Source organism: Rana temporaria, chromosome 4 (assembly GCF_905171775.1).
Source record: "Rana temporaria chromosome 4, aRanTem1.1, whole genome shotgun sequence".
Lineage (NCBI taxonomy): Eukaryota > Metazoa > Chordata > Amphibia > Anura > Ranidae > Rana > Rana temporaria.
The window spans coordinates 385,358,875-385,371,540 of record NC_053492.1 but is presented as its reverse complement, the minus strand read 5'-3'; the positions used below and the strand labels follow the sequence as shown (position 1 = coordinate 385,371,540).

At 38.6% G+C, this 12,666-nt stretch overlaps 1 protein-coding gene across 1 annotated transcript; it reads right to left on the bottom strand.

Annotated features, from left to right (window-relative positions):
• Nucleotides 1–1,210: 1,210 nt before the first annotated feature.
• Nucleotides 1,211–10,998, bottom strand: LOC120937676. The gene is made up of 2 exons (XM_040351082.1): nucleotides 6,044–10,998; nucleotides 1,211–1,657 (listed from the first exon to the last, which is right to left on the bottom strand). The coding sequence occupies exons 1-2, from the start codon at nucleotides 10,781–10,783 to the stop codon at nucleotides 1,466–1,468; spliced, it is 4,932 nt and encodes a 1,643-aa protein (XP_040207016.1). The 5' UTR covers nucleotides 10,784–10,998; the 3' UTR covers nucleotides 1,211–1,465.
• Between the last annotated feature and the right edge of the window lie 1,668 nt (nucleotides 10,999–12,666).

The window sequence follows — 12,666 nt, the reverse complement described above, 5'->3', positions numbered from 1 at the left end:
TGTGGTTGGGGAGGACTCTGGATACCAGACCCAGTCTTGATACGTGAACCCCCCAAATTGAGAGTAGGTCTGACGCCATCTTGGATTAGGGCTGGCCTTTAGATTTACCTTCGACTATGTAGTGCAAGGGCCTGCCTGATTGCATACAAATTGAAAGTGTTTAGGTTTGACCTTATATTATATAGTTTTGGTAAATCTAAAGAAAATTGTACAATAAGATTCTATAATGTATGACAAGCCTAAGTCTTCCCCCTGAGGATAGGGTTCAGTGTCCGTAGGGAGGAGATTAAAATCAGTTTGGAGAGAAGTCAGGACCTTCTGCTAGTATTTAGTTTTTTTCAGATATAAAGGAACTGACCTAAAGGTGAGTACAGGGACTTTAATAATGATATCAGATTATACACTTTGGTAGACATGACAGGTCATGTTAGGAGATGTTAAAGAGTAAAGAATTTAGGTCCCTTTCACACTGGAGCGGTTTGCAGGGGGGGCTTTCACACTGGAGAGGTGCACTAGGACCGTTCCAAAAGTCCTGCTAGCCGCATCTTTGAAGCGGTGAAGGAGTGGTATGTTTACCGCTCCTCCACCGTTTCTTCCCATTGAAAGCATTGGGAAACCGCGGCTCTGCAGAGGCGCATTGCCGGCGGCATTAACCCTTTTTCGGCTGCTAAAACCGCACCGCTAGCAGCCGAATACCACCGCAATTTCGACAGTAAAGCGCCACTAAAAATAGCAACGCTTTACCGCCACCGCACCTCCCGCCCCAGTGTGAAAGGGGCCTTATAGAAGAGCATCACCAATATCAATTGTATAAATTTCACATGCAGTTCAAACATATTTCCAGATTTAAGAATTGTATATTAAGAGATTATAATAGTGATATATTTTTACTAATTATTTTATAGCTATATAAGAACCCGTTGTCTCTTTGTATCCCAGTGACTGTCCTAACCCACACTGATTAGAACATATACAATTCTTACTCCAAAGATAGTAGCAGTGCCGACATTCCAAAGAGTTTTTGTCACATTTCAAATACCTTCATCAGCACAATGCTAGTCATACAGTATATTTTCTATTAATAAAGTTTTTGCAATAAAAAAAAAAACACTTATTCACATGACCTGACTCTCAGATGAACGTCTAACCCATAGTGACTACTCCATAGAATCCCTAATACACTCTGTTTACAGGTTTGATGTCTGACCTCCCCATTTCTCCTCTCTTAGGGAAGTGAAAAGAGTTTTAATAGATCCCATCATGAAAAATAAAAATAAGTGCACCAGTTACACGTGAACTAGTAGGGTGAAGGTGGGAGGGTAAGGCTATGTAGTACAAAACTATACATGGTGGATGGTATAAAACAAACACTGTAAGCCATACTTTTGCAAGAGAAATTAAAAAAAAGTATCAAGCAAAAGTTATTTAAAAAGTGACAAATTCTCTTTCCAATGCCAAAGAGTTCTCAGATGGATACCTGTATTGGTCCTTTCCTATTTAGGTACTGTACCATGTAAGACATTTGTGCTGCCATTTCCTTGGTGATTTTTACAATTGTGTTACTCTCACCCTCCCATGTCTCCACTTCTGCAGCTAGAACACATGTCGTCATTTTGCGAGGATGCCAACCAATGTCTTCCAATGATGTATGGCTTGCCTAAAGACATACAAAATTAAAAAATAACAGTAGATTATTTATTAAAGGACTGGTTTATAAAAACTACACATACTTTAGTCTAAATTAGCCCACTCCCCCAACCAGGGGTTTTCTTATCCATTTTTGATGACAGCTGCCTCCTGCATTGTTTACAGCTTCAATGTAGAAAACAGCCAATAGGAATAAAGGCACAGGTCTCTTTGAAACTCGGCTGCCTGCAAAGCTTAGATAAATGATACCTCCAGATTCCACTATGAACCAATATACTTATGAGATAAAATAAAGTAAAAATGTTCCTACTCTACATGTCCTTAATATGTAAATAAGTCCCCCCCCCCCCCAGCAATCATGACAAATATGGATATTATTAATGTATTTTCACTGAAGGACATAAATTAAAGAGAGTTATGTGAATTCCAGCATCTCAGGGATTCCTTCCTGATCCCCCAAGAGGCCACTGGATATTTCCTGGATCAACTTATAAATGTTAGTTTACAGGTGGGTACATGAAGGGTTAATGCGCTGACCATGCAGAACGGCTATATAACCTACGATGCCACGCCGTGAGGTCAAGCCCTCAGAGGAAGTCGTAATGACGAAACGTCAGGGCGTGACCTTACGGCATTAGGAACGACACTGTGCGTTCCATATGCTTTCCGTTAAAGGAAGTACTGTAGTGTGATGTTTGTAGCGGTGGACAAGACCAGTATACACACACTGCCTTATCGGTGCTACGGTTGGCGCGACTTTTTGAAAGTGTATGCTGAATACATTTTATGGTTCTAGTGAACTTATGGATATTACCAAGGACTTTTAAATAAAAAGGAGAAACGGGATTACACTATTATGAGTCTTTCTTCCCTTTTAACCTGAGGATAGTGGGAGAGTGTTTTTGGGATTGAGTACATACAGGATGTGGAGGACGAATGGATGAACCAGTTTGTCAGTGCCTGATAAACTCAACCTTTTGGTGAGTACAAACCCCAAAGGGGTGTGTGACACACGGTGGGAGCAAGTTGCAGTGGAGAGCACATCGCATTCTAGAAGCACCTGTGGGTTTACCTGGACTCTGACACACCTTCTATCCTTCACATACTCCTCTTATGAACTATTTTAAGAAAGATTGGTCATGGTAGAGGAGTGACAATTAGCGCTGCTTTAGTAACTTACAAGACTCACTTAAAGGACTTGTTGTTTTACTATTTTGGTTTTATAAATGTTAGTATCCAGTTATATTATGTATATTTAGGAAAGAATCCAGGCCTTTTTTAAAGTAATCTACTGAGCTGGACAGAACCACCTCTGGAGGGAGTCTAGTCCACATTTTCACAGCTCTTACTGTGAAGAAACCCTTACATATTTGGAGATTACATTTATTTTCCTCCAGAAGTAAAGAGTGCCCCATTGTCCTCTGTGATGACCTTAAAGTGAATAACTTAACATCAAGTTTACTATATGGACCACATGTATTTATACATGTTGATCATATCCCCCATTAATCTCCTCTTCTCCAAAGAGAATAAATTCAGTTCCTCTAATCTTTTCTCATAGCTGAGCTCCTTCGTGCCTCTCATCAGTTTGATTGCCTTTCTCTGCACTTTCTCCAGTTCCCCAATATCCTTTTTGCGAAGTGGTGCCCAAAACTAAACTGCATATTCCAGATGAGGTCTTACTAATAATTTGTACAGTATATGCACGTAAAGCAAATGTCCATCCAAACAAGACAAGATGAAAATGTATATTTAATTAAAAGATAAAAAAAAAGCTTTTCCTACAATATTCACTCTAAAGAAATCCTCAGCTATACAAATTTTTCTGACTTTTAGGCCGGGTACACACGAACAAACATGTATGGTGAAAGCGGTCCGTCGGACCGTTTTCACCATACATGTCTGCCAGAGGGCTTCTGTACGATGGTTGTACACACCATCGTACAGAAGTCCGCGCGTAAACAATACGCGGGGCGTGTCTGCGGTGTCGCCGCGACAATGACGCAGCGACGTGGCCGGCCCGCCTTTAAAATGCTTCCACGCATGCGTCGAAGTCATTCGACGCATGCGAGGGACGGCGGGCGCCTGGACATGTACGGTAGGTCTGTACTGACGACCGTACATGTCCGAGCGGGCAGGATTCCAGCGGACTGTTTTAAAACAAGTCCAGGAATATTTGTCCGCTGGGAAAAGGCCCGGCGGGCAAATGTTTGCTGGAATTCGGCCCGCTCGCGCCCACACACGACCAAACATGTCTGCTGAAACTGGCCTGCGGACCAGTTTCAGCAGACATGTTTGGTCGTGAGTACGGGGCCTAAGGGTTGATTTGCTAAAGGCAAATGAAATGAATGAGGTAAGTTGATGTCTATCATCTAATTGTGTGCAAGCAAAAATAATATTTTTTTTTTCATTGCATGTGACTGGATATTTTTCTAACACAGAATTTTCACCACATTTAGTAAGCTAAGGGAAAAATGCCTTGCAAAGTGAACAGCCCCTCGCAAAACAAAGCCTATTTGCCTTTAGTAAATCAATTTCTTAATGTTGTCAATCTGATAGCCATCATCATTCAACCTATTTCCTCTGTGCCCAGGCCATCCTGGACCCACCCTAAACTGTGACTGAAGAGAAGGTTGAAGCAACACAGTGATGAGCTCATCTCTTGGTCACTCCGCTTTCTCTTCCTATCAGCATGATTCTTTTCAGCAAATGAGCAGATTGGCTCCCTGTGCGTCTACTTCCTTTCACTCCCAACCCTGCTGTACAGAAACTATAAGAGGACAATGCCAGATAAAATGTAGGTTCGTACACTGCTTGCATTAAAAAAAAAAAAATTATGCATTAATGATTATACAACTGCAATAATTAGTATTTTATACCTGCATAGAGTTCAGCTTTTAAACTTTAATTAATTTGCCTTCTACAATCAGATCACATGAATCTACCAGTTCTTTGTCATAACATGCAGCCTAGGACAAGTGATTGCTGCAGATGCTGTAGTGGGTAACATGGCTTGACACTGGGAGAGGATTTCGTCCGCTGAAAGCTCAATACAGTAAAACCTTGGTTTGAGAGTAACTTGGTTTGCAAGACAAGCTAAATTTTAAAATAAATTTTGACTTGATATACAAAAAATGTCTTGATATAAGAGTAGCGTCATGTCACAACTGAGTATAAAATAGAAGAGGGGCACCTCTGAGTGTAGCACTATGGTTACATTTAATGAAGGTACAACATTTAGAAACTCACATGGTTGATGATTAAAGCAGGCACATCGAAGTATGCAGGCATCCAGGGTAAAGCTATCCACATTCTCCTCACCGCCATTGATGTCGTCCCTTCCACGAGCGGTTCAAGCCTCACTTTCAGATCGCTCAACTGGAGGGGAGTCTTCCCATTCATGATTGCAGACTGATAGTGATGAGAGCCGGCGGTGAGGAGGATGGTCTATGTGGATTGCTTTACCCCGGATGCCTGCATACTTAGACGTGCCTTTTTTAATCATCAACAATGTGAGTTGCTAAATGTTGTACCTTCATTAAATGTAACCATATTGCTACACTTAGAGGCGCCTATCTTCTCTTTTATACTCTGTAGCTCCTGCTGGATTTTGCTTCTAATCCCCTTGGGGAGGCTGTCATTTGTGGATGGACATTTTATGGTTACACAACTTATCACATTGCTATAATCTTTTTATATGGACTATAAACTGAAAGACCTCTGAACAAATGGTTGTGGAACAAATCATTTGAGTTTCCATTATTTCTTATGGGAAAATTCGCTTTGGATTATAAGCATGCTTCCGGGAACGAATTATGCTCACAATCCAAGGTTTTACTATTCATGACACTAACACCATGCCATCAATCAACCTCAATAGGCAGAGAGAAGCAGAGAGTTCTGTTGCAGATGGACAATTCCACCTCCAGTGTTCCCTTTGAGTCATTGTAGTATCAGAAGTGCCAGAATTGAAGCACTTTTGATGCAGTGACTGTTGCAACCAAAAGGAATAGTTACTGAGATCTAGGCTGATGTTTAGTGCCTGATATATGAAAAATTCTAACTGCACAGCAACAACTCAAAATGTAACTAATGTTGTAAAATCCTAAAGACCTGTTCCAAAATAAGCTCTTAGCCTGTCAGTGTTACAATTCTGTAGCATCATGTTTGACATGATGCTACAGAATTGATCTGACATCACCAAATCATAGGGAAGGTGGAAACAAATATTCAGCTTATTTCTCATTTGTCTACAAATGTAAAATGAGAAACAAGCTGAATTGATAAGTCAATTGAAATCTGATGTGCATTGAATTATGTGCTTTGCACACAGGCATTACATTTGGCACTGCCTTAATAAATTTGCTTATTTATGTAACCCAAGTAACAATTCTACCTTTTGACGTTCCATAATCACAGATGTCTTCCTTAGATGTTCAGCAGGCGCCAGCAGTAGCTTAGACTTGATTAAACTTTCAGCTTTTGATACTTTTAGTTCTTTATTTAGTGTGTCCTGTGATACTGTAATTGGTGTCATGTGCGTTTGTTGAGTGGTATATTGCCGGTTTGTTGTTTTTGTTTTTCTAAGAGATATTGGGGAATATATTTTCCCACAGGGTGACTCTTTAAAACATTTCTCATTGTGTTCTTCTACAGTATCTACATCCGTTTTCGGACATATTGATACCTGAATGCTTGTTTCCTTCTGCTTGTTCTGCAATTCCTCATGAATCGTTTCAGCGTGTCCTCTATAAAGCACAGTATGAGTTTTTCTGCTCTTTATACTACTCGTTGCTATTTTTGTTTGTATCCCAATAAAGTCTGAAGGACCTTTTAGATTCTTTTGTTCCTGACTTTTTGTTTCCTTTTGCCCGTCAGAAAGTAATAATTGTTGTTGTTCGTGATTCTTTAAACCCTGTTCAACTTTTTCCGTCTGGTTTCCAGGAGTTAATTTATGTGTTCTTTGTTTTAAAGAATCCTGAATATTCACTTGTTTTGGAACATTAGAGCATTCTGAAAGTGCTTTCTGATTCCTTGACCCCTGTTTGATTTCCTCATGCCCTCTATAGACCACTACTTGCATTTTAAGTGGTAGCCCAGTACTATGTGAAGGTCCTTTTTGATCAAATGATCCCTGATTGGACGTATCTATTTGTATTGTGGTGTTTTCAGATTTAGCTCCATGGTTGCTCGGTTCTTCATTAGTTGCTTCCATTTGTATGCTTTTGCTTTCTATACACGTTCTTTGATTTCTTGATTCGTGATTGGATGCGTCTTTTTGTATTGTGATATTTTCAGCATTAGCTCCCTGATTGCTTGATTCCTGATTTGATGATTCTTTCTGTGTTTTTTTGCTTTCAGTAAGTGTTATTTGATTTCTTGATTCATGATTGGACACGTCTATTTGTATTGCTGTGTTTTCAGCATAAACTCCTTGATTGTTTGATTCCTGATTTGTTCCTTGCTTTTGTATTGTTTCACTTTCTGCAAGTGTTTTTTGATTTCTGTATTCCTGATTGAAAGTGTGTTTCCACATTCCAGCACTTTTGGTATATGCCCTCTGAATCTTTGAATGGAGATGAATTCCTTCCTTCTGTACTTCATCAGGCATTGTCTGCCTTTTTATTCTTTTTGATTCTTTTCTGGTTATTTTCTTCAGCACACCTTGTCGTGTCATTATAGCCTGTTCAGATGTTTTATTGTTTACTTTAGATTCCATCTGAGTGGTCATTTCCAAATGTTCTCTATTAATTTTACATGCACTAACCTTTTTTTCACACTTTACATTGGTTGCTTGTTGTAAGGTCACACTAAATATCTTAGATTGTTCTTGTATAAAAGGCTTATCATATTTGGCTTGAGTTACTGTTTCTTGTTCAGAGTTGGATGCTTCTATCATTTTTCTAACAGTGCTCTTTGGGTCCTTATTTAATTTCATCCACTCTCCCTTTACATCTGTACTTTGTTGTTTACATTTTATTTCATTTTCTAAATTACTTTTATTACCGTCGTTAATTTTACTGTTGTCATTGCCACAGGATGCACTTTGCTCATAAATAGCATTACTGCTATGTTCATTAGACTCATCTTGTTCTCTATGACTTGAATATTTTTGCTCAATTTCTTTGCCTGTCCTAGGTGACTTCATATTTTTAGTCACTGTTTGTATTGATGTATCTGATTTGAAATTCTCAAGGACAGTGGGAATGATAGCATTTTGATTATCTAACTCGTCGCACATTTCTAAGCATTCTTTGATAAATATTAAGGTTACTGCATCTATCTCTGCATCACATTGAAGGTGTGAAATTAACTGGTCTGCTTTTGCTAACCAGTTCAAAGACATGGCGTTAACCATGAACATTTCCCAGTTGTTGTGATTGTCTATAAGTAACCTTAATCTAGCTACTAAATCCCCTGTAAGGAAAAAAAGATGGTCAACGAAAAATGCAACGTCGTTTTTCTTTTCTAAGCAAAGATCCATGCTGAGTCTGTCTTTTATTAATGTTATATTACCAACTAACAATTTAGCTTTGTTTTCAAAAGTCTCTCTTATTAAAGATTTGTCTGTGGTTTTAACTAAGACTAAATTTACCATTCTTTGAAGTAAATTATGCTTTCCGTCATACGTGATTTTTAGGTGGTGCATAAGCAATTTTGCCTTAAACATAAGGTGCTTTTGGAGGAGCATGCACTCTATGTTAAGGAACATTTTTGGCTTGGTAGCACATTTAGGTTCACTAAGTTCATCCCTCATTTTCAGAACTGACTCTGTCAGGGCATCCATCTCTTTCTTGAGAAGTTCAACGTTTTTTTGATCTTTGTTTTCTGTAAGCATCGAACCCGAGAGAGCAGATGCTTCCTGTAGCCATAAAGAGGCTTCACATAAAAGAATAAGACTTTTGCACTCAGAAAGATTCAGTTCTGCTATATCCATTGATTCAGAAATGAATAAATTATCAATGCCAATGTAGTCATCTACACATTTTGATAAGTGTTGAACAGCAACTGACCACTGTATACAAATATCTTCCAGTTTTTGAGTATCAGGTTTTATTTTAAAGCATAGTACTTTTGTGAGTAATTGATTTGCAAGAGCCTGGCACTTAGAGAACTTGACATGAATTTTGATGAGAGATTCTTGTTTTTCAGAAAATGTGGGAAAATCCAGACCATCGTGGCCACTAAGTAAATGTTCACTTAAAGACTGGACAATCAATGATAAGTGCTGCATAATTCCATTAAATATCTGGATATTGGTGCTGGCATTCAACTGAGTTGGGGTGCAAAACAATTGGTGAGAAAAGCTATACCAGTAACTTGCAAAGGACACAAGGTGAGTTTTAATCTCTTCAATAAAATGTGAAAGTAAAACTGCTGTTTGAGTAAGTCTGCCCATGCAAACTGAGTCTGTGTCTCCTTCCTTAGTTAGGTGAGCAAGACTTAATATTAGAGATTCAACTTCTTTATACCTATGTATGTCCTTTTCAGATATATTGGCCTGTGGAAGGCACTCTTTGATTTCTTCAAGATAAATGCTTGCAATTTCAATAAGGGTAGAACTGTGCACATTAATCTCCTTCAAGTTTAGCTGATTTACTGCTGATAGAAGATCACCTACAAGTGGTTGAAGGTTTGAAATTTGCTTTGTCTTTCCAGTATTTACAATACTATTTACACATTCTCTTGATATAGTGGGTAAAGGCAGAGGTTTGCTCAGATATCCTTCATATGATAAGCACTTGGTAGGCTCTTGTGAGATTTCATAATGCCCCTCTTTTACTTGATCAAATTCATTTAAATCAATTTTAATAGGTTTATGACCTACTGGAACAGCTTCTGTTCGTAAAGGACTAAGAAGGTCCGGATGATTGCATCCACTAACACCTTCTTTAACACTGTTTATACATTCAAACAACCTTTTCATTTTCTCCAAGAAAGACGTTTGCTTTACCACACAGGAAATAGATTCAACACAATTCATTATAGCTTCCCTTGTTTCAATTACGGATCTTTCCAGTTGTCTGACTAGAACTCTTAGGCCATTCCTGAAAATGGGGTCCTTACTTTGGTCAACATGTCTATTAATAACTTGACACAAACGTTCAGCCAGATCGCATAGGTCAGCACCATGATGCTGAAAGATTTCAGGCTCCTGACTTCTAAGGAGCTTCTCACAGTGTTGCCTGTTAACTTCAATCTCTTTAATAGATAGGTCCAAAAATTGGTGCACAGTAAGCATGCTGTCAAAACTGATCATAAGGCTTTCTGTAGCCTGGATCCATTTCTGATAAATGTACTGTGCCTTTTCAAACATTCTAGTTTCATAGCATGGGTTATTGTCTATAATGAACTCAACAACTTCATCCCTCACTCTGCACAAGAAATCTACTGAGTTTTGTATTTCTTCTACATTTCTTTCTTGAGAACAAAGAGCCAGCACAAGACTAGATATTTTCAGTAGATGTTCTGCATGATTTTGAAATGCTTGAAGAAGCTGTAAAGATTTAGAGGCAATGAGACTTTGTGTGTATAGAGTTGTTTTTTTATTGTTCTTCAGAGCAGTCTTCAGCAACCTCTTTAGTGGATCCTTAACAGTAAAAGCATCTAAGATTTGATAGAATATAATAGAAACCAGGAGTTGGCTTAGATCGCTAAGTTCGACTTTCATAGATGCACATTGTTGTTGTAGTTGACAATGTATGTTTCCAATACCTGAACTTTCCTGTAATTCACTGAGATAGTCACAAAGCTTCTTCCTCTTTTCCAGGAGATGCTGGCAGTGCTTGACCAGCCGCAGCTTTATATTTGGTCTTGAACAATCAGCTACATACATGGAGAAGAACACAACAGCTCCCACGAGTAAGTCCAGATCACTGCAGTTGATCTCGTTCAAATTTGAAGTGGATAAAAGTTTTTGCAATCTGCTCATATCTTGAGAAAATGAGCCTTGCCTTTTGTTTAGTTCTTGTTTGGCTGGTCCATTTTTTAGCAAACATTTTAATTCCTGTAATGTTTTTGAAGCAAGATCAAAAATATACAATTTCGAAGCAATCATTTGCTCATTATGTGGATGTTTTATGTTGCTCTGAGTTGCTGTGTACAACATTGGAACACATTTCCTGAAGGTTTGCATCGTTTCTGATAAATGGTGCTGGTGTAAGGTATCCTTGATGTCTATAATTCTCCTCTCTATCAAACTGTTCACTAAGAGAAGAGCTTCTGAAAATTCGCAGAAGTGAGTTAGGAGGTGTGGTATGCTTTCTGCTTTGTGTAAATAATGTAAGCATTCAAGGAGCCAGTTTACGGCTTCATTAATCTTTCTCACTCCAGCATCATCTTCTAATTGAAGTATCTGTTAAAGAACATATTAATCACACATTATTTAAATAGCTTTTGCAGTGGGATGGAAAGCTTGTATTGCATAAGAATTTAAAGGTGAACTCCAGGAAGATTTAAAAACACAAATAAACACAGCTCTGTATTCATTAATACATCATTACATGTATTTTTAATGAAACCTCTGTAAGTAGATACACAAGGTTACACAAAATTCCGACCGTCAAAAACGCAGTGACATACAACACTACAATGAGCCGAGAAAAATGAAGTTCAATGATTCCAAGCATGCTTCAAATTGATTCCGAGCATGCATGTTTCTTTGCGAGTCGGAATTGCACAGACGATCGGAATTGCACCAGAGCATTCGAACGGACCGAACGTCCACGCGAACATTTAGAACCCCATTGACGTCTATGGGACTCGAACGTTCGAATTCATAAGTGCTAATTTTAAAGCCTAATATGCAAGTTATTGTCTTAAAACGTCTTTGAGAACCCGGGTCTTGCCCCAGGGAACATGTATCAATGGAAAAAAGTTTTAAAAACAGTCGTTTTTTCAGGAGCAGTGATTTTAATGATGCTTAAATAAAAAAAAAAGAAAATGAAAAATTCCTTTAAATATTGTACCTTCTGGGTGTCTATAGTATGCCTGTGAAATTGTCTTTGAGAACCTGGGTCTTGCCCCAGGGAACATGTATCAATGGAAAAAAAGTTTTAAAAACGGTCGTTTTTTCAGGAGCAGTGATTTTAATGATGCTTAAATAAAAAAATTAAAAAAAAAAAATGAAAAATTCCTTTAAATATTGTACCTGCTGGGTGTCTATAGTATGCCTGTGAAAATGTCTTTGAGAACCGGGGTCTTGCCTCAGGGAACATGTATCAATGGAAAAATGTTTTTAAAAATGGTCGTTTTTTTCAGGACTGAAAAAACGACCGTTTTTAAAACTTTTTTTCCATTGAAACATGTTCCCTCAGGCAAGACCCGGGTTCTCAAAGACGTTTTCACAGGCATACTATAGACACCCAACAGGTACAATATTTAAAGGAATTTTTCATTTTTTTTATTTTATTTAAGCATCATTAAAATCACTGCTCCTGAATCTTTAGGTGCAAACTACAGAGCACACGGCCAGTACACACCAAGTAGCTTTAGGTGCAAACTACAGAGGACACAGGCAATAAACCACGTAAGAATACTGCAGCTAGCACAATCACCTGCCTGCCAGTAAATTAGGAAGAACTGATCTAGCTAAACTATACAGTGTATAAATATATGTAAAACACCTGGGATGTATATATATCCTCTACACACTGTAACATTAACTGACTAGCCTGCCTGCCTGCTCTATCTACCTGCAAAAAATGACACTCTCTCTGTCCTCTCAACCACCGCAACACACTACACAAGGCCGACCTGCAGGCGGCCTTTTATATTGTGGGGCGTGTACTAAACCCCCTGAGCCATAATTGGCCAAAGCCACCCTGGCTTTGGCCAATTATGGCTCTACGTTTTGTGCAAGCTGTGATTGGCCAAGCATGTGGGTCATAGTGCATGCTTGGCCAATCATCAGCCAGCGATGCCGCAGTGAATTATGGTCTGTGAAACTTAACTCGAATTTGGGGCGAACGACTCGTTTTGTTCGTATTTTGATGAACGATACGATGTTCGAGTCGAACA

Bases quoted from the DNA above. Each gene is read 5' to 3' on its own strand.
- LOC120937676 (XM_040351082.1), bottom strand. From the start codon at position 10,783: ATGCAAACCTTCAGGAAATGTGTTCCAATGTTGTACACAGCAACTCAG. The intron at 1,658-6,043 runs GTAGAATTGTTA...GTATGTCTTTAG, and splicing joins TGATTATGGAACGTCAAAAG to GCAAGCCATACATCATTGGA.